Source organism: Onychomys torridus, chromosome 1 (assembly GCF_903995425.1).
Source record: "Onychomys torridus chromosome 1, mOncTor1.1, whole genome shotgun sequence".
In the NCBI taxonomy this organism is placed as follows: Eukaryota; Metazoa; Chordata; class Mammalia; order Rodentia; family Cricetidae; genus Onychomys; species Onychomys torridus.
This window is the reverse complement of record NC_050443.1, coordinates 138412062-138435409: the sequence shown is the minus strand read 5'-3', so window position 1 is coordinate 138435409 and position 23348 is coordinate 138412062. Positions and strand designations below refer to the sequence as shown.

Here is a 23348-nt window from a genome sequence, read left to right as displayed (position 1 = left end):
CAATTAGCTGACAGAAAGTGGTAAGGAGAAGCCACATTGAGAAGGGTTTTTAAGGAGGGGCGAGGAGAAGCAGGAAGGCTTTTTGGAGGATGTGAACAAGGAGAGGAGGTGAGCTACTTGCTATTTAGCCTCTCTGAAGGGCAGAATTCCACCTTAACCTTTGATTCTTGAGTTCTTTGGACAGAGATTTAGTTAAGTTCCCTTTACCGTTTTGAAAGAGTCAGTGCCTGAGGGAACATAATTTCCTCTGCCTGTGGCCCTTGAGGCCTAACAGCTGCTGGTGGTGGCAGAACTGATTTGGACAGCTGTGGCCAACAAGGCAGCAACAATTTTAAAAAAGGAAAACAATGTTCAGTATTTACAATGTTATTATATATTTATTTTCAGGGCAGATCATTTGGCACTGAACAACAAATTAGTATTCTTCTTCCTGAAGAAGAACAATTCTTCTGCTTCCAGCTTTCCTTAGTTGTCTATAGTTCTTTGTGGGTTGGGAGGCCTCATGGCCTTTTTTTTTTTTTTTTCCACTTTGGCATGTCCATTGGTGTCATCCTTGTTCAGGTCACATTTATACAGTCATATTGATGGGACTTTATAGGTTTAACTTCTGTTATTACTATGAGACAATCTCACAACATAGTCCCTAATCTCCTGTCTCTTACAGTCTTCCCCTGCCCCTCTCCCACAGTAGTCCCTGACCTTAGGTACAGGAATATTCTGTAGATGTATTCTTCGGTACTAGACTCCAGAACTCTGAATTTTGATTGGTTGTGGTTTCCTGTCATAATTTCTTTCTGTTGCAAAGAGAACTTTCCTTTTATATTTATCATTCTCTCTATATCTATCTATCTATCTACCTATCTATCTATCTATCTATCTATCTATCTATCTATCTATCATCTATTTATTTTGGTGGTGGAGGTGGTTAAACTACTCAGTGGACTTTGTATTGCTTCTAGGCATAAAGCTTAAGAGATGCTGTGGAGTAGTCCATTTCCTCTTCACCACTACAGGCTTCTGGCCTTTCACAATTGCACTGACTATGATGATGACCACCATGAGATGAGATTTGCTGAAGACAGCCCTGGTAATCTTGTGGATGGTTGTCCTCACAAAAAGTGGCAGGTTTTCAGTGACTGGATCTCCATTTCATGACCACCAAAATCATTTCACCACTGGCCACAGGTTCCATTCCCATAATCTTGAGATGAATCAAACAGTTATAGCAGAAGGAGTGACAAGCCGTCAGATTATTGAGCTCTGTTTATTATGTTTGCTTATTCCTCTTAATCAGAAATTTGGAACAGTTTAGCAGGATTATTTGGTGCAGATGCATGGACATGACAGTGACTCCTCTCATTATGACAACCAGCAACAGAAAGAGCAGAAGTTTCCTTGACAAGAGAGACTATACTTATATGTGGGTATAAGGATTTGTTGATATGGATTATGCTGCTTTGGTAAATTAGCGATTGTAAGTTTTCTTCCAATAACTATATTGCATAATTATTATATGATAATATATATATTTAGATAGACAGATTTATAGATAAATAGATAGATGTATAGATAGATAGATGATAGATGATAGATGATAGATAGATAGATAGATAGATAGATAGATGATAGGAAGAAAGAATATATCCAGAAAGACAATGCTTTCTTGCTACTGTAACAAATTTTAATAAGCAGACTATTTGGAAAAACACAAAAACACAAATGTATTTGACAGAGCTAAAAGTAAGAGGTCCAGAGCATCTCCAAGTAGAATAACATTGAAGTATCATCTATATTGTATGTATATAGAGAGACTCAAGGGGAGTGTGCTAGATAATTTAATCTCAAATTAACACAACCTAAAGACATTTGAGAGGAGGTAACCTTAATTAAGAACATGTTTCCATATGATCTGGCTGTATGTAAGTCTGGAACATTTTCTTAACTAGTGATTGATGGGACAGGGCCCAACCCATTGTGGGTGGTTCCATCCCTTGACTGGTGGCCCTGGGTTCTATTAGAAAGAAGAGTGAGCAAGCCATAAGAAACAAGCCAGTAATCAAGACTCCTCCATGGCCTCTGCATCAGCTCTCACTTACAAATTCCTGCCCCATTTGAGTTTCTGTTGGAACTGCCTTTGACAATGAACAGTGATATGGAATTGTAAGCCAAATAAATCCTTTCCTCCCCAATTTGCATTTTGTTCATTGTGTTTCATCGCAACAATAGAAACACTAACTAGGGTAGGGAAAAATCCATTTTCTTTATTCTCACAACATCTAAAACATGCCTACAGTCAATTGATAGTGACCACATTCTGTCTCTAATTTACAGTCAGTAAAGAAATCTCTCTTTCTTCATCACATATAAATTTATTTCATCTGGGAAAGATTTTATCATTTTAAGGATTCATGTAATCATCTTGGAGCTACCTGCAAAATCAAGAATAATCTGACATTCTCAACATACCCAATGAGAACTATGAAGCCCCTTTGGCTATGCAAAGCAGATTACTTAGGGAGCTAAGAAAGAGAAAGAGGCCATTATTCTTCCAATAAGTATTTGGAAATTCATTTTCATTTGAAAGAAAAAAAGAACTTTCCTGAGTACCATGGAATGACAATAAAGCAAAACTGAAGTAGAGAAGAAATTCACAAAGATAACTAAATGCAGACAAAAATCACAGAGAGAGTAACAATGATGTCATGGCAACACACCCAGGAAAAGCAAACAAAATTATGAGTTAAGTGCAGTACATTAAACATGGATGAAAGAGTCCCACATAAACAAGATTCATATATCACCAATACACATCAGTATCTCACATGTAGTTTGTAAAAATCTCTTTCTCCTGCTATGGATTTATGGGATGAGAACTGAAAGGTAAATATGTCCTAGACAAAGAAAAAGACAACTGTATTACAAACATTTTAATTCCATTCTATCTCACTAAATACTTGAACAATTGTTCACAAAATTTTCTTGTACTATGAAATATGTTAATTAAAAAGACTTCCCCTGTCATATATAATGCTGTTTGACAGTAAAATTCAATGATGATGAAATATAAATCAAAGCATCTATTTTATAATTTTCAAAAGGCATCATTCTTAACTTTATCACATTATATATCAAGTGGCAAATCATAAAAAAGGAAAACCAGTTAGTAACTCACCCAGGGAAAAGAGCCCAAATGAATAGTGTCCGATTCAGAAATTTACCTATATCTATAGCTTGTTTTTCCCATCTTCCTCTCAAAGTTTCAACATGGCAGGTTTTATATTGATGTGTTTTCTCCACTTTGGAGTTGACTTTGTACAGAATATGTGATGAAGGATGAATATTCTCAGTTGTCAAGTTGACTACATCTGGAATTTATTAAAATCCAAACAGCTGGGCACCCTGTGAGGGATTTTTTTTTTTCTTAATGAAATTATTTGAAGTGGGAAGAACCATGTCTAATTTGAATATTTGAAATGCTTCTCCAATCCAGGATTTTTGTGGTAGAAAGACCCACCTTTATCTGGGCCATATCTTCTACTGATAGCCTATGATAAAGGACATAGAAGAAGGAAGCTTGCTCTCTCTTTGCCTGCTCGCTCTCACTCTTGTTAGTAAAACCACTCCTTCACTGGTATTAGAGCATATTTTTCTTGGATTCCTGTTTATAACAAAGACCAACTAAGACATCCAGCCTCATGGACTGAAAAACTACTGGATTCTTAGACCTTCCATTTGTAGACAGCCATTGTTGAACAAACTGGACCACAGCCTGTAAACCATTCTAATAAATCCAAAATTTATACTTATGTAATATATATGTATAGTATATATGATATATATTATACAATATGTTCTGTTCCTCTAGAGTAGCAGTTTCATCCTGTGGGTTGAGACTACTTTGGAGGTCAAACTACCCTTTCAGAAGAGTCGCATATCATATATTTACATTATGATGCATAACAAAAGGTTTTCCTTTTTTATGATTTGCCATATACTATATATGATATATATCATACTTTAGGTTCTGTTCCTCTAGAATAGCAGTTTCATCCTGTGGGTTGAGACTACTTTGGAGGTCAAACTTTCAGAGGGGTCACATATCATATATTTATATTATGATTCATAACAGTAGCAAAGTTACAGTTATGAAGTAGCAAAGGAATAATTTTATGGTTGTGGGTCATTACAACATCAGGAACTGTATTAAAACTTCTCAGCATTAGGAAGGTTGAGAACCACTAATCTAGACAATGCTTTAATACAATGACTGATAAGGCACATGTTCATTTTTCCTCATGTAGATATTTTATTTTCCCAGCAACAATAGTTGATGATATTTTCTTTTTTCCAATGTGTGTTTTTGACAATCTTGCCAATATTGAGTGGCAAGACTAGTATCTGGATTCTCCTCTGTATTTCATTGATTTACCTAAATATTTCTGTGACAGTAGCATCCTATTTTTGTTATTATGGCTTTGCCATGTAGTTTTAAATCAGTTATCACAATACTTTCAAGGTTACTCTTTTTGCTTTAAAAAAAAAAAAGAGTGTTTTTAAAATTGCTTTTACTGTCTAGGCTCTTTTTACTCTGTATGACTTTAGATACTTTAATTTCTAGTTGAACAAAATACTGTGCCAGGGTTTTGATTGGGCATGCATTGAATCAATTGCTTTTTAGAGGAGTATGACAATTTTTATAATATTAATTCTACAAATCCATGAGATTGAGAGTTTTTTGCCATTGTCTAATATCTTCTTTAATTTCTTTTTAGAAAGTTTTTATTAATTTGTACTTTTCTTTCAAAATTTCATACATGCATTCAATAAATCTTTACCATACTCATCCCTACTTTCTCTCCAAATCTCTTCAGGAGTAATTGGGACATCTCCTTCCTTCCCAGCTTCATGACCTCTTTTTGTGAATGTTTCTTATTTACATATTTTCCATTTTTAATCCATTGACTCCAATTTATGAAGCTTGTATTCATATGGTTGTTTATCTTTAAGGTCTCTTGTATGTAGAATAATTTTATGTGCTAATATGGATTTTTTTTTTGTTTTTTTCTTTTCCTATTTCCATCCTTTTATTTCCTTCTCTTTTCTTAGTGTCATAACTAAGGTTTAACGTACTACATTGAATAGGAGTTTGGTCAGTGTACACCCTTGTCTTATACCCAATATTGGTGGGAATAATTCAAATTTATCTCCTTTAGCACACTGATAGTTACAGGTGTGCTTATATAGTCTTCATTGTGCTGGTGTTATGCTCTCTACAACCTTAGCCTCTTGAAGATTTTTATCATGAGGTGATGTTGAACACTAATCACTTGGACAAGTTGGCCTTTAATTGTCTATCACTTTCTCTTTGTAATGTCTTAGAGTCTCTCTTAATTTCTGAGACACCTTGGTAGAAACATGGTTATATAATTTTAGTAGAAAAATGCTGTTTCTCTGCATCTACAGAATTCATTTCTATCTGCTTTTCCATTTTTAAAGACTATTATGTCAGAAGACTTTATGTATTAATTCATTCACATCTTGAAATTTATAAATTTTTTTCTTGTAAGATGAATAACGTGTAACATGTTTCCTAGGTTTGACTGAGATGGCATAGGTTATTAAATTTATTTCATACACTGAGCCTTGTTTTGTTGTTGTTTTGTTTTGTTTTTAATCTAAAACAAAAAATTGGTATAAAATTAAAATGTCTAGATGAAGACATTAAATAGTGTAACTATTTTTGGAGTAGATCAGGACACAAATAAAACACTACATTATCATTGAATTTATCTTCTCTTGTGTTATATAAGGATTTGTTATAGATTTCACATAGCAATGTTCTTCCCTTTTATTTTTAGACAATAATAAAATTACACTTTTAATTTATATAATTTAATTTTATAACTCATTCATTTGTAGGTTTCAAACATTTTAAGTGTCAAGCATCGGGAAGATATCTAATTTTGGAGTCACCATCTTACCTATCTGTCAAATAATAGAACATTAGCAAGAAAGGTATAACTTCTGATTCCATTAGAAAAGTCTTTGTAGAGACAGCATTTTATAAAGAAGCTTGAAAATTACTTGAACTAGTAGGGATTTTGGAAGAAATAGATGATTCAAAGAAATATAATAGTGAAGATATCCTGTGGCCAGGCAGCAATGATAAAAGGGTCTCCTTTGACCCTGTGACAATGGTTATTGATTATCTTGTGATAAAAATGGATGGCTGTAATTCTTTGGCACTTAAATACATGTTTCCATGTTACATCTGGCTTTAAATTAGATCTGTGTCCATTCCAATTTTACAAGTGTATCACAGTAATTAATGTCTTCCAAATCTTTTCATGTTGTTTTGTGGTTTGGTAATATGTTAATACATCAGTAACAGTGGTAATGATACTTTAAAACCAACTGATCTTTTATTTGGGTTATATCCAATGCATTTAATGGTTCTCAGTATGATCATAATTTCTAAGAGCAGTCTTAGGTTCTATCCAATTTTTAATCAAGGACACCAACACTTGCCCTCACTACACTCATAATTATTTGATAATGCCCAACAATTTGAGAAATAGATTGTATACAACTGACCCTTAAATCTTTTAGCTAGATGACCCTCCATCTTAGCTTAATGGGATGATCAATGATGCTGGGACAAGCCTTATAGACATCAGACATGAATCACTATTTTGATGGGATGATTTCAAACCAAATGACAGGGCAAGTGTTACTTCAGACGCTTTGATGAAATGTTTCAGAAAAATCAATAAACCTTGAATTTATGACCTATAGTTTTCTGTAGAAAAAAATGATTATCTATTATGAGGATAAAAAAGAAGTCATTTTTCTATGTCTTTAAATCAAAAGTTACCATGAATATAATCCTACAGTCAGTGATAAAGTTTCTTTTTACAACAGTCTATGATGAGTATATGCAATGATTTGCAAGTGAAGAAATATAGAAATTAAGTGATTAGGATATTCTTGATTTATTCTCAAATGGTCACATTTCAGTTTATTCATGCTCTCCTTCAAGAATCATATATAATTGTGAAGTACCTATTTATATATGTAAGTAAAGGAATATGATTATACTAGCACACATATACCACATTAAAGAACCGAAATATCCAAATGCCCTGTAGGAAAGACATTTACACATTATTCCATAGAGCCATGTGAATTTGGAGCCTGATACCAAATGCTTTTATAAGTATTTATAAATCAATCAAATGTAATGCCAATCTTCTATCATTTATGTTCTAGATATATAGGATGTTAAAAATTAAATAAACATGAAATCTTCATGTGTGGTATACTTTGAAGTTGGTAATCTGAGAGTCAATGGGCAAAGGAAACTTGTTACAGAAAGAGGCAAAGAAAGCTTTATATGACAGTGTGGTCTGCAGTTTGACAAAAATTAGTCCGATTAAGAAAAGAGAGGATAAGCATTAAAGGAAAAACATGTGTTCAGAGAAAACCGAAGCAGGAAAGAATTTAACAACATTGAAAATTATGAAAGCACAGCACAGCTGGAGAAGAGAGAGGGGGAAAAAAGATCTGAACTGAGATCGGTGCTGTCTAGTGCCCAGATCATACAGTTCCTTGCAAAGTACAGTTAACGGTGTGGATTTTGTTCTTAATGCAAGGTGCAGCCATTGCTAGCTTTTAAGTATCAGAGTGCTGGCTTAAATAATCGACTCCGGATATCATGTAATGAGAGTCTAAAGCTGAGATAGAGCAAATGTGAAAATAGCAGATTGGAAATGTTGGCATCAGTCCATGAAGACATTACAATGACTTCACTGTGACAACAGAAATTGAAGTAGAAAGTGACAGAATCAAATGATACCTAGTGGGGAAAAACTCAGAATTTAATGAACGTTAAGATTTTTTTTTTATAACAGACTGTTGTTAAGTAAGCAAATAATGGCTGTCTATTCTCTAAATCATCTCCCAAAACATATAAAAGTCATGATTCTATGTCTAGGATGAATTTTGTGAATAGATAGAGAAACCATATTTTATGTGTCTAAGGGTCTAACAACACAGAGGCCTCTATTTGATAGTTAAAAGTTACCATATTTGTTAATTTTCTTTTATTTTTAATATGTCCAAAATGCTTCAGAAGACATACTTTCAATTAATGAAACAAGTTCAAATGTTTTTGCTTATGGTATTTAAGGCTTGAAATTATATTTAGCTTTTGATGATTGAAGTGTTTTTTTTTGTTAATATGTGACTTATGATAATAAATTGAGCTGTCTTTTTTCTTTGTAATTTTTAGCATGGTTTTAATTGAAATAGAATTACATCACTTTACCTGGACTCCCTTTTGTCCCTCTAGGCCCTCTCAAGTACCCTTTTTCCAACCTCTTCCACATCTCCCACTTAAGTAGATAGTCTTCTTTCTTTGAGTATTATTGTTATATGCATTTATATGTGTATGTATGTATTTATATGAATAAATATACATAAATATAAGCTACTGAGTCAGGTTTTATTGCTAATGTTTAATATAGCTCCAGGCTAGTCTCTCTGCATTGGAAAATCAACAGGAGGACTCATCCCTGGGAGAGGTTAATTCTCATTATTTTGGAAATTTGTAGTTGCCTTCAGGTTTTTTGTTTTTTTGTTTGTTTGTTTGTTTTTTCTTTTGTCTAGTGGTAGGACTCTGAGCAATTTTTCCTTTCCCACATTTACATATCTGGTGATAATTGCTAAGGTTCCATTCTTGTTTATGTAGCCACTTTAAGACTGTTTCGCAGGAGGTATCCTGATATTCTGGCTCTTACAAACTTTCCGCCCTTTCTTCTTTGATGTTAGCCATGGATCCAGGATCTATGATGTAAATGTATCCTCTGAGGCTGGACTCATACTCATGACCTATTGATCTCTACAATTTTTTTAGTTGTGATTTTCCATGATGATTACTATTATCTTTTTTTTTTTTTTTACTTTTTTTCTCCTTTTTTATTTATATTTGTTTTTTTAATTTTACACATCAGCCATATGTTCCCCTGTCCTCCCCCTCCTGCCCCCCGCTCCCACCTTCCCTCCAGTCCCTCCCCAGGATGATTTTTTCTAGATCCATCCATTTGCCTGCAAACCTCATGATGTCATTGTTTTTTCTCTGCTGAGTAGTAAGTACTCCATTGTGTATATGTACCATATTTTCTTTATCCATTCTTCAGTTGAAGGGCATCTAGGATATTTCCAGGTTCTGGATATTACAAACAATGCTGATATGAACATAGCTGAGCAAATGCCATTGTGTTATGATTGAGCACTCCTTGGGTATGTGACTAAGAGTGCTACAGCTGGGTCTTGGGGGAGATGGATTCCCAATTTTCTAAGGGAGCACCATATTGATTTCTAAAGTGGCTGAACAAGCTTGCATTCCCACCAGCAGTAGAGGAGTGTTCTCCTTGCTGCACATCCTCTCTAGCATAAGCTGTCTTCTGTGTCTTTGATCTTAGCCATTCTGACAGGTGTAAGGTGGTATCTCAGAGTCGTTTTGATTTGCATTTCCCAGATAATTGGTGATGTTGAGCAATTCCTTAAATGTCTTTCAGCCATTTGAGTTTCCTCTGTTGAAAATTCTCTGTTTAGTTCTATAGCCCATTTCTTTATTGGACTGTTGGGCATTTTGATGTCTAATTTCTTGAGTTCTTTAAATATTCTCTATATCAGCCCTCTATCAGATGTGGGGTTGGTGGAGACCTTTTCCCATTCTGTAGGCTATCGCTTTGTCTTGTTGACAGTGTCCTTTGCTCTACAAATGCTTCTCAGTTTCAACAGGTCCCATTGATTGGTTGTTTCTCTCAGTGTCTGTGCTACTGATGTTATATTTAGAAAGTGATCTCTGGTGCCAATGCATTCAAGACTACTTCCTACTTTCTCTTCTATCAGATTCAGAGTAATTGGATTTATGTTGAGGTCTTTGATCCACTTGGACTTAAGTTTAGTGCACGGTGACAGATATGGATCTATTTGCAGCCTTCTACATGTTGACATCCAGTGTTGCCAGCACCATTTGTTGAAGATGCTTTTCTTTTTTCCATTGTAAATTTTTGGCTTCTTTGTCAAAAATTATATGTTCATAGGTGTACAGGTTGAGGCTCCTTCTTTGTGGGTATAAGGATAATATTTAGCTTGTAGTTAGGAATTACACTGGTCTAGTAGCTAAGTGGTTGTTAGATTTACATTTAATCCTCATAGTAGGAACTTTCATAAAATGACATCTGTATGAAAAGGTTTGATAATCTATGTTTTGTATTAGTCAGCTTTATGATACTATAACAAATATCTGCTATAATGATATTATAAAGAGAATGGATTTATTTTGAATCACAAATTTTGAGGTCTCATTCTTGATTTAACCCTCTTATTTTAGACCTAAAACAGCATATCATGAAAGAGACATGGTGATATAAAATCAATCCCCATGACTTCAATAAGAGCAAAAGAGAAAGTACAAGGGACATATATTTCTCTCAAGAATGTTCCCAGGGATGTAAAGACTTCTCCCATGTTTCCACCTACCTCATGAAATTCCATCACTTCCCAGTGATACAATGTACTACACATACAGGTATATGGAACTTTAAGGGGAATTTGAAATGGAAAATGTAGCACATTTTAAACTTTGTACCTTCTATAGGAAACATTTTTTGAGATTAACCTATGTTTCAAGATGTCTAAGTAACATTTTTTTCTGCTTAGAACTCCTTTATGCAAATGTTCCACAATGTGTTTATCTCTTCACTAATTGAGGGATATTTTTCTTTCCAGGTACATCTTTTTGTAGTGATAGAGTCATGTGTCTCTACAAAATGTCACATTTATCTCTTCTGGGTGAATATTGAATAACTATAAAAATTTTGTTCATGTTGCTAAGAATGATTTTTTTTTTTTTTTTTACTTTTTCAAGACAGGGTTTCTCTGTGTAGTTTTGGTGCCTGTCCTGGATCTCACTCTGTAGACCAGGCTGGCCTTGAGCTCACAGTGATCTGCCTGTTTCTGCCTCCTGAGTGCTGGGATTAAAGGCATGCCACTGCCTTTAATCCACCACTGCCCAGCTATTTTTAACCTCATAGAAATTTGTCCACTGTTTTCCAAAATGAGAGAAGTACTTATATGTCCAACCATTGACATCTGAGAGTTCTAGAATCTCCATAGTTTCACAAGCATTTTATAATATCAAATTTCTATAAAATGGTGCTTGGATATATTTGTTTGTTTAAAAGGATTTTTATGAGGTACGAATTGGGAGTCTTTCTGTTTATGAAAGACACAGTCTGCCTTTAATGACAGTGTGATGGTTGACTTTCATTCTCAACTTGAAACAACTCAGAATCACTTGGGAAGTAATATGGGCATGTCCATGGAGGACTGCCTTGATTGTCTTAATGGATATGGGAATACCTACATTAAATGTTGGGAGTACATTCTGGTAGTAGCCCCAGTAAATTATTGTAGAAGAAGGGAGACTTTTTACACTGATACTCTCTTAGCCATCACTCTTGCTAGCAAATCTATCTATGTCACTGCTGCTGCTGCTTATTCCTTCAATGGTAGCCTATTCAAGCTTCTAATGTGGACTTGAGACAAATGGATCTCCAGGTATCCTCCAGACCTCTGCCAACAGATTCAGAATGTTGCTATATCCAGCCTTGTGGAATGAACAACTATCAGGTTCTGGACCGCTCTGTTGTCATATCCATTGCTGCACCACTCCATCAGTATCATGGAAGCCCATCTAAAAGATTTCTTTCTAACATGTATCTATTTTATCAGTTTTATTGCACTATGAAACCCTTACTAATACAGGTAGTGATACACAACCACATAGAATTTCCTATAAAGTCACAATATTTTTCTGAGTACCAAGAAATTCTATGTGAAGTCACAATAGTGTGGATACAATTATCTTAAACACTGGGAAACATTTGGTGAAGATCAGGCCATTGGAAAATCAAACCTGATTCATGATAACACTCTGTTCCTTACTTGCTGGGAAGTTCATTCTATTACAAATTCAACTCCCTAATCAATAAAATGAAGATGAAAATAATATCTACCTTACAGGCCTACTACGGGGATCAAAGATTTAATGTAAGACAGGGCTTTTGAAAATGTAAAACATCAATTTCTGTTATTATAGATAAGCTAGTTTATGCTAATAAGATTATGTTGTTTCTAATATCTCCATTGAGATATATGAGTCAATTTGTCTTAAAGAATAAAATGTAAATATAATCATTTCTGCAAAAACTTTTATCTACTGTGTCAGTGATTTTATTAATTAAAATACTAACTGAGTAGCTACACCATGTGACAAGCATGAGAACACAGCATTAAATAAAATAGATGTGAACATTTTTTTTAAGTTTCCAGAAACTGACTGTTCATATTAAAAATAAAATGGTAATGTAGTGCTAGAATATAACATGTGCTATTGAGTAAAGGAAAGCAGAGAGAAACTTTATGGGCATTAAGGAAGAAGACTTATTATATTTTTAAGTAGTGTTTTGAGAGAATGCTTTTAAAAAAGCAAGCTAAATCTACAAATAGTTGTAGATATGAACTATGTAAGCTACAGCAAGAGTACGAACAAAGGTCTGTTTCACTGCAGATAGTGTGCGAATGGCAGGTCAAAGCAGGGAGCACATCCTAGTGGAACTCAGCAACAAAGGATATTTCACTAGAATTATTTAGAGGAATATGCCATAAAGAGTATTTATAGAAGCAGGGATGGCCTCAAACATCTGTATCACAACAAAGTCCCATGGGCTCATGAGTCACCACATTTCCTTTATGGAGTCTCACTTTCAGGTAACCTTCCATTTCATAAACACTTCAAGATCTTCCAGGACCACCTGCCACTGGGATGGGAGAAAGCAAGTGGAAGAACTGGAGACCCAAGTGAGATTATTGCATCCTCCTACCCATTTCCTTCTGTTAGGGGTTGTCAACATTTCCAGCAACATTGCCATAAACTTATTTACCACTTTGTTGTTCTACTTATTTCATTGCCATGGCAACATAACAAAGGTTACCATTACTCCAAGGTGGTGACAGGATGATCATGTTAAGCATAAAAGAAAACGTCATAGCACAGGACAGTGGTGAAGGAATAAAACATGTAAGAGGAATAATGTTCCCTGCCTCTCACAACATCCATGTACTTGTTAACTTTCTTATTAGTACCTATAATACATTTACACAAAATTAGTTGTTGAATGTTACACAAATATACTTACTTAAAGTTCTACAAAAGGAAAGCATGCAAGTTAATTTTGCCTTAAGGATGAAATGTAATCATTCCTGTAAAAAAGTTGTAATCTACTATGAAAGTTATTCTATTAATTAAAATACTTACTGAGTATATAGTATGCACTATTATATACTGATTAAAAATCAAGGTTTTATCAGAATATGTGGAGGAGAATCTTTGTCCTTGGCTTGTCATGCTTTTAGGGACCATCTAGGTTCTTAGACTCACAGCTCCATCCTCTACTTTTAAAGGAAGCAATACTACATCTTTAGAATTATCTCAAACCCTACTCCCACCTTTTATGAACCCTTTGATTTCACTGATCTACCTACCTTATCTAAGGTTATATCCATAAATAAATTCTGTGACTCACTCACATTCACAATGTCCATCTAGTCATATAAAGTAGTGTATTTAAAGGCCTTATCATTCATACTTGGACATCTGTCTCTCACAGCCTGTCACAGGATAATGGTGCTTTTGATGTTTACAGGGCATAAGCAAATGGGCGCACTGGACTGAAGGTGGAAACAGTATTTGTTCATTGTCTAACACTATGTGCGATAAAAATAAGCTGAAACTGAGTGGGATATGACACATTCCCTTTTGTATTGTATGATTTGCCTCCAATGCAGAGGATGAAGTGAGCAATGTGATTAGAAGCCCTAGTTTAACAGAAACAAAATTAAGATTTTATTTATGTGTGTGTATGAATAGCATATGTATGAAAGTGTCCTTAGAGACCAGAAGAGAGAGTTGTAAGTCTTTTATCTGGAGTTACAAGACATCATAAGCTACCCAACATGGAATTGAATTTGGGTCCTCTGCAAGAGCAGTACATGCTCTTAATTCCTGAGCCATCTCTACAGCTCTGAAATAGTTTTTTTTTTTTTTCCTAAGTAGCAAGGATGTGGTGATATATAGTGTGTACCTCAATATATTGTATACCCTAATAAACTTGCTTGAGGATCAGAGAACAGAACAGCCACTAAATTAAACATAGAGGCCAGGCAGTGGTGGCACACACCTTTAATCTTTGCACTGAGATTGTATGTCTTTACTTGGGAAGGACACACGCCTTTAATGCAAGGAGGTGATGGCAGGAAGCAAAAAGGTATATAAGGCATGAGGACCAGGAACTAGAGGCTTTTAGTGGCAGTTCAACAGAGGCCCTCTAGGGTGAGGACTCAGAGGCTTCCAGTTTGAGGATTCATGGACAGAGGATCGACTGAGGGATTGGCAAGGTGAGGTTGGCTGTGGCTTATTTTGTTTCTCTGATCTTTCAGCATTCACTCCAATATCTGCCACCGGGTTTTTCTATTAGTAAGACCTTTTGAGATTTGTGTTATACAAGTATAATATTTTCTAGATCTGTCCACTAACTGCAGATTTCATAATTTCATTTTCTTTATGGGTGAATATAATTTAAAAGCACCATACTTTCATTATTGATTCATCAGCTGATGGACCTCTAAGCTTATTTCTTATGTGTTGCAATAACCTAATCCCAGAGAGAGAGAAAAAACACATTGTTTGTACTATTTGTGGATACTAGCTCACCAAATTTAGATTGAGACATAACCTGAAGTAACAGAAGAAGCCAGGAAAGCAGAAATGGATAATGGGCAGAGGGGTACAGAAACAGCTGTAGCAAAGAGGATAGCAGGACAAAGGTGCAATAAAGAGAGATGGAAGGACTGAAGACAGGTGGAGAAAGGAGGTAATACAGAAGAAAAGGGAGTATATAGAGGCAAATAACATTAAGGGTGTCTGAAAAATCTATAATAAAACATTATTTCATACATTTTCTTAAAATGCATATATTTATGTATGTATGTGTATGTATATTATATTACACACACATGCACATGTATAATAGAATTATGCCATACAGGGTAGGTGATAATGCTCCCCTCAGTAGCTATAGGCTATCTAATAAATATCTCAGTAGCAGGCAAGGGAAATTTCCCTCTGGGCTCTTGGTCCAGGGTCAGTGTGCAAGCCAAGAGGCTCCTAAGACATAATAGGCTATTGCCAGTGCCATCATTTGCCTCAATAACTTGAATGGATGACCATATCGTATATATATAGACCAAGAAGAAATGTTGGACCAATTGTAGTCTTGCTTCTCAGTGCCATTTAAGGCTGATATTTGGAAACAATATTTGGTCCCATGGCATCATATGGGGAAATAGTCACATTCAGACTGAGATACAAAGGGTTCACTGTGACTTGTAACAGAAAATCTGACATTAATTGTTCCAAACAGGCCCAGATGCCTCAGCAACCAGGACAACTATCAGCTATCTTGCACATTGGTCCCCAAGCAACTGTGGAGTTGTCTAAAAGGCTAATGCAAGCACAGAGACAGGCCAGTTGGCTACTAGTCTAATAATACTTTATCTCAGGACAAGTGAGAGTCTATCAGGTATTAATTAGATATCCAAATTACCTAATTGATATGTCTTTATTTATTTTCAGGAAACAAAGGTAAAAGGAAATGCCTTCAATACAAAATTATATTACTAATCATTAACACTCAGTGGTTTTTGAAAGATTTTAAAAGTGACTGAACAGTGATTACACATGATTGCTGTCTGTGAACAGATAGGTCCCCCTTCATATGTCTTACCAGAACATAAAAGTAAGAGTGGATAATATAATTTACATTAAGAACCAAATTAACCATTGACACAGAGAAAGCATCCTGATCATTCTTATTGCTATTGAGACTGTATAATAAGAATAAATAAACTAAATAAGTTTAAAGTATTCTATTTTCCATTTATTCCAAAATAAAATTTAAAATTAACTCGTAGTTGTATCGTTTTCTTTTTTCTTTCAAAAATATTCTAAATGGGTACTAGGTTGTCCTTTGGTTATTACCATCAAAAATGCTTGATGTCAACATCATGAAAAGGGGTACAAGAGTACAGATATTCTGAAATATCATTTCTGAAAGAGGAAGTGGTGGTAAAAGCTCACACTAGTTTCTTTTCTTGCTTTCAGTGATTCTTAGATAAGTTGAGATTCTGGGGTTTTTTTTTTTTGTTTGTTTGTTTTGTTTTGTTTTCTGAGATGTTGTTTCTCTGTAGTTTTGGTGCCTTTCCTGGATCTCACTTGTAGATCAGGTTGGCCTAGAACTCACAGAGCTCTGCCTCCCAAGTGTTGGGTTTAAAGGCGTATGCTGCCCCTGCCTGGCAAATTGAGATTCTTACATTTAGAGCAGGCAGGTGAGGTTATGGGGTTTATTATCAGTTTTCCCTAATATCTTAATTCTTTTTCAGTTTTATTTATTTATTTATGTCCCAACAGCACTTTCCACTTCCTCTTCTCCTACTATTCTCTCCCTGCCACCTCCTCCCCCCGCAATCTACTCCTCCTCCACTTCTGTTCAGCAAAGAACAGGTCTCCCATGAGTATCAACAAACCATGGAATATCAAGTTGTAGTAAGACTAAGCACCTCTTCATGTATTAAAGTTGGGCAAGGTGACCCAGTATGAGCAGAAGAGTCCCAAAAGCTAGTAAAATAATGAGAGACAACCCCTGCTTCTACTGTTAGGAGTCCCACAAGAGAACCAAGTTACACAACTTCAACATGTATGCAGAGGTCCTCAGTCAGTCCCATGTAGGCTCCCTAGTTGTCAGTTCAGTCTCTTTGAGCTCCTATGAGCCCAGGTTAGTTGATTCTATGAAACCTGAGGCAAGAGAATCTCTCAGAACAAGGATGACTCCAGTTAAGACTCCTAACAATAGCAGATATTTAGTCTAAATTAGCCATCTCCAGTCACTAGGCAAGACTTCAAGTGGAAGGAGTGGGAAACCAACCCAGCCATATAAACTTTGACCTACAATATGTCCTGCCTATGGGATGTGTTGGAGTCGGTGCTCTAGAAATTGAGGGCGTGGTCAACCAATGACTGGTCTATCCTAAATCCATGCTAGGAGAATAAACTTACCCCTGACATTGTCTGCAGCACCAGGACCTGCAGGCTGGATGACCTAGAGACCTGGGATAGAACCGAAGAAATAATGTCAATGTAATGATGCATAATGATATCCTGCTATACTCACAGATTGGTGTCTAGCCCAATTGTCATTAGAGCAGCTTCATCCAGCAACTGATGGAAACAAATGCAGACAGCCAAAAATTAGATGGATCTATGAAATCCTACAGAAAGTGGGGAGAAATGATTATAGAAGTCAGAAGGGTTCAAGGTTATCTTATTTCTTAAAAGCCATTTTACACAGTGTACAAAGCACTTGCTGATCATTGAAAACAAGCAGGCCAACCCTAATATCATTTCTGAAGTTATGATACTGAAATCAAACCTCAATATATCTCTACCATTTCAGAGACAAGGACATGAATAAAGTTAGACACACTGTCACTATAGGTGAAGAAATTCATGACAGCACAGGACAAGCATATTTAATTGGTTATGCATTGATAGCTTAAAGCAATAAAAATCCCAAAGGAACTTTAATTTATGACTTCAAATCCATATCCATTGTGGGTCATCTTGTGACCTTACATATTAGAGATGTAGTTATGGGTAAGTGATGGATTTTATTATATGGTGTGATTATTCAATCTGCCGTGAAACATAGACCATATTATATAAAGTTTTCTTTTAACCATGTTTCAAATAGGACATCTAATATGTACTTTGTCAAACGATAAAGGCAGCAGCATGACCTGCAATGATAACATTGTACACCATTGGCCTTTCCAAAGTATCATGTAGTTCTGTTGTCTTTCTAATAAGATATTTCCATTTGAAGTGATCCTTACACTTTTTAACATTATTTCTTCTATCATGAAAATCAAAGAAGGTTGCAGTAGTCATTTCAATCACCTACCTTGGTACTATTCATTTGCATGTATGAGAAGTAAAAACATACGTTTAGTACAATATATTCTGGATGTATTTTTGCAGCACTAATTTTGCATTTGCTTTTTAAAGTGATCTACTGGTTTATCTGGTTTCATGTGATTGTCCTTACTGATTTTTAAAGTGCTTAGCATACCTCCTTCTTTTGAATGTACATATATTTTATCAATTACAATTTAGTTGCTTACTTATGTTATCAAAATTTTGTGATATGTTTGCTTAATATGCTCATTCAAATTTTACAGTTTGAATTTGAATATAAGTAGAAATTCATAAATGTAAAATTCAGACATGCATGTTTGTATAATCATATTTTAGTTTTGAAGTTATGGTTTGTGGTTTTTATTAAAATGCACAGAGCAAATGAAGCAAATGAGAGGAAAAATAGTACAAGGTGGAAATAAAAATGTGAGGAAATCAATTAGGTCATAATTATTTTCTGTGATACTATAAAAATAAGTCCACCCCAAATCTTATTTGGGGTTTCAAGGAAGGCAAAGTGAAGAGGTGCAAGATTCACAACTGACCTGAAAGAAAGGGAGACAAGCTGTACAAGGGAACAGAACAGCTTTATTTTTGGTTGAGGCCATTGTCTACTTTAGATTATTAGTTATTCCAAAGAGAGTGATTATGGTGGTTAATATTCCCTGTCAACTTGAATACACTCAGAAGATAAATAGAAGATAAATCTATGGACATACACGAGGTATTTCAAAAGACATTCAATTGAAGAGGATAAGCCTACTTTAAATTCATGTACTAAATTGGATTAAAACAGAGGACTGAACAACTAGAAAAAAGGAAATGGGTAAGGATTCCCTGATCTCTGATCACAAGTCTTCCCAGATGTGAACAATTTCAACTTCATGTTGTGGCATACTTCATTTCTTCATTTGCATCAGCAACCCCCCCACCCCCCTGCCATAAGAGTTCCCAGCACTGAAAAAGACACACACACACCAAAAAAAAAAAAAAAAAAAAAAAAAAAAAAAAAAAAAAAAAAAAAAAAAGACTGTATTAGTCTGGGTTCTTTAGAGGAGCAGAACTGAAAGAACTTATGTTTATAAAGGGGATTATTATAGTGTGTAGTAGGAATCTTAAAAGTTCTTATTAATGAAACCAAAACCGAGGCCAGTTATTGGGGTGAATGCTGGAAGATCAGAGAAGCAGAGCAAGCCACAGTTTCCTTACCTCACCAGTTCCTCAGCTGGTCTTGTTTCCTCAGACTGCAAGCTTCTGAGTCCTCATCCCAATGGCTCTCAGCTGAACTGTGCTCGAAAGCCTGAATGCTTAACCAGCCGAATGCTTTACTCACTACATGCTTTTTTCTCCCCTAATTCCTGGTCCTCACGCCTTATATACTTTTCTCTTTCTGTCCCCACTCCCTGGGATTAAAGGTTGTGTTTCTGGGATTAAAGGTGTGGGTCACCATGCTTAGCTGTTTCTAAAGTGGCCTTGATCTCAGAGATCCAGCTAGCTCTGCCTCCCAAGTGCTGGGTTAAAAGGTGTGTACCACCACCGCCCAACTTCTGCTATAGCTTACTCTTCCCACTTTCTAGCCACCAATTTTGGCTTTGTTCTAGTGGCTGTCTGTTCTCTGACCCCAGATATGTTTATTTCAGGGAACACACAATATTTTGGGGAATACAATACCCACCACATTAGTGGCATACAGGCTGTGGTCCAGCTAGTTCAATGACTGTTTACCAAGAGAAAGTCCTATAATACAGTAGTTATTCAGTCCATGAGGCTGGTTGTCTCAGTTGGTTATCAGTAAATGCCAGGATTTTGAAGTAGGCACTAGTGCCAGTGAAAAAATGACTTTACAGGGAACAAGAGGGCAAATAGACAAAGAACAAAAGCTTCCTTCTTCCATGTCCTTTATATAGGATGCCATCAGAAGGTATGGCCCAGATTATAAGTGGATCTTCTCACCTCAAAAGATGCAGATGGAAGGTCACTCTCACCACTTCAAATGATTTAATTAGGAAAAATCACTCAAAGGTACCCAGTCACTTGGGCTTTAGTTGACTCCAGATGTAGTCAAGTCGATAAATAAGGATAGTCATTACATAAGCCAAAAACAAACACAAAACAAACAAAATAATTTGAGACTAGCAATTAGTTTAAATAGATATTTTTAAAAAGAAGTAGGAGAAGAGCACAATATGCCTAAAAGTTGCCAGAAAAAAGTTTAACATTACTAACCCTGGGGAGATGAAAATTAAATTCATTGTAAGTTATCAATTCATTCCAAGAAAAATGACTACTATGAAGTCTTTGTATGATCTTTAGAGGAATAGTTTGTTTTCTAGTTTACTCCTGGACAGCTCAAATTCCTGTCATAAAACAGGGCCCCATAGATGTGGTTTTGAAGCCTCTCAGTGGCTTGACAATATTCCTTATAGTGTTTGTGTGTACCTTTCCCCATCAGGATCTCATCGTTCAGCATGTTATGATATCATTTTATTATATATGACATAAATCATTGACATTTAAGTTAATAGAATTTTTTACAGACTAAATGCAGTTATGTTTCATTGTTATCTCACAAAGACAAGCAATATCATTTGAAGTTGTGATTTCAATTTAATGTGCTTACATAGATCCTGTAATACAGCATAATCTATTTTCTAAGCTTTTAGAAAATTAAAACATGTAAAAAAGCTTCAAATAAGTAAGGGCTGTATGTAGAGATTTGTTTCAATTGCCTATGTGGTGGTTTGAATAGGAAAAGCTCATAGATTTAAATGCTTGCTAACCATGGAGTGGTACTACTAGGAGGTGTGGTCTTGTTGGAATAGGTGTGGCCTTGTTGGAGGAAGTCTGTCACTGAGTGTGGGCTTTGAGGTTTCAAATGCTCAAGCCAGGCTCAATGTCTCTCTCTTCTTACTGCCTGCTGATCCAGACATAGAACTCTCAACTACCTCTCCTGAGCCATGTCTGCCTGCATGATATCATGCTTCTTGCCATAATGATAATGGACTACACCTCTGAACTTTAAATATACTGCAGTTAAATTTTTTCTTTTATAAAAGTTGCTGTGGTCATGGTGTCTCTTTATAGCAATAGAACATCATTGAATAAGAGACCCTGTTTATGTGCTGATGATTGAAAGAGCAAAGGCAATCTAACATGGAAGCCTCAGGTCGGTAGAGAAAAATACAGATAACCAAACTCACAGAATACATAGAAAACTAAATATGTTTTTGTAGAAAGCTTTGTTATCAGCCACTACCTCTCAATAATGACATGAAGACTTATTATTAATTGTGGAAGCTTGTCCTTAGTTTAGACTTGTCCCATTAGCTCTTATAACTAAAATTAACCCATTTATTTTAATCTACATTCTGTCATGTGGCTTGTTACTTCATCTCTCTGTACTGTTCATGCTGCTTCCTCTGCCTCTTGCTGACAATCTTCCCTTCTTCTTCCCAGAGTTCTTTGTGTCTCCTTAATTCCTGTCTAACCTCTTCCTGTCTAGCTATTGACCATTCAGCTCTTTAGTTAACTATCCAAAACAATACATTCCCATCCAGGGTACAAATATCCCACAGTAAGTTTTATACTTTTATTTATTTATTAAATAGAGATGAGAAATATGTGGAGAGTATAACTTGTTAGAAGAGTCATCTGGTTTGGGGTACATCTGATTCACTTTGTCATAAGAGAACATACATCATCTTTGCTATAAAGTTCCATTCAGAGATGTAATGGTGCAGAAGTTGGAGATTTCTCAACCTAACTGTTTAAAACATGGAATAAAAACATCTGAAAAATTTTGCTTGTTACTTTTGCCAAGCACCATCAAATTTCAGCTGAAAAAAAAAAGTGTAACAAACAGCGTGCTGGCCTAAGTGACTGTGCTGCTTGGCAGCTCTCCACAAGGAAGGGACCCGTGGTCTCCTGCTGCTGCTGTTCCACATCTGTTGTGTTCATGCCTTACTTCACCATGCCGGGTGTCTACAAATATGTGTCCCAGCTTCACATTGTTTTTCATTTCTAATTTTATTTTAAAAGTTCATACATGGATACCATGGATCTTAATCCTATCCACCTCTCTCTTTTTCTCTCTACCCCACCAACCAGAACCCTCATCTTATCTCCTTCCCAACTTCATGTTTTCTTCTTCTTTCCTTTGTCTCTCTTTCCCTCCCTCCCTCCCTTCTTCCTCTCTTCTTTCTTTCTTTCTATCTATCTTTTTTTGCCTTCCTTCCTTCCTTCCTTCCTTCCTTCCTTCCTTCCTTCCTTCCTTCCTTCCTCTTTCACTTAGTGAGTCCAATATGTGCTAATCATATAAGAATAGGTGTAGGATCATCCACTGGGACATGGGAACCTCCCAATGGTCACATTCCAAACAAAAAGTTACTTGATCTTCCCTAGAAGCCATAAAATGACAATAGGTTCTTAGTTCCTTGCCACTCAATACTGAAACATTTAGCTAGGTTGAGGTAAACATGTTATGAAAGTTGTACAACAGTTAGATCTTGTGCAGCACTTCTATGAGTAACCAAAGCTGTGGTGAATTCAAGTCATCCAGTAGACAGCATTTCAGAGCACTCCTTTCCATCCCACAGCTCTTACACTCTTCTTGCCCTGTCTTCTGAGATGTTCCCTGAGTTTGAGTTGGGGGATAAAATAGATGTCCTACTTGGAGCTTGACACTCACAGTTGCTTATCATCAGCACTTTGAGTGTTAATTTATCTCCACACTAATCACTATATACTGTAATAAGCAGATTACATGAACAAGTTTGGAAACATTACAGACCTAACAATATAAACTTAAATACTTAGAAAGTAGTTTGACAGCACGAGCATTTAGAAAAGCAACATTAGCTGGGAGTTGGTGGCACACGCCTTTAATCCCAGCACTTGGAGGCAGAGGCCAGGGAATCTCTGTGAGTTAAAGGCCAGCCTGGGCTACCAAGTGAGTTCCAGGAAAGGCAAAAAACTACACAGAGAAACCCTGTCTCGAAAAACCAAAAAAAAAAAAAAAAGCGGAAAAGCAACATTAATAGGTTCTCCTCTAAGGCTTATGACTTCCTTAGTGATGCATTTTGTACATCTTTACAGTACCAGATATAAAATCCTACATATAGAGTTGGGACATTGTCTTCATGACATAGTAACCCCATCTAAACTCCTTTCATATATGTATAGAACTTAG

General features: G+C 35.7%; 1 protein-coding gene across 1 annotated transcript; it reads right to left on the bottom strand.

The window, feature by feature from the left end:
- Positions 1 to 1129: 1129 nt before the first annotated feature.
- On the bottom strand, positions 1130 to 1342 carry LOC118578009 (60S ribosomal protein L28-like). Its single transcript, XM_036178624.1, is given in 1 exon segment — positions 1130 to 1342. A coding segment is annotated over 1 exon segment (213 nt).
- Between the last annotated feature and the right edge of the window lie 22006 nt (positions 1343 to 23348).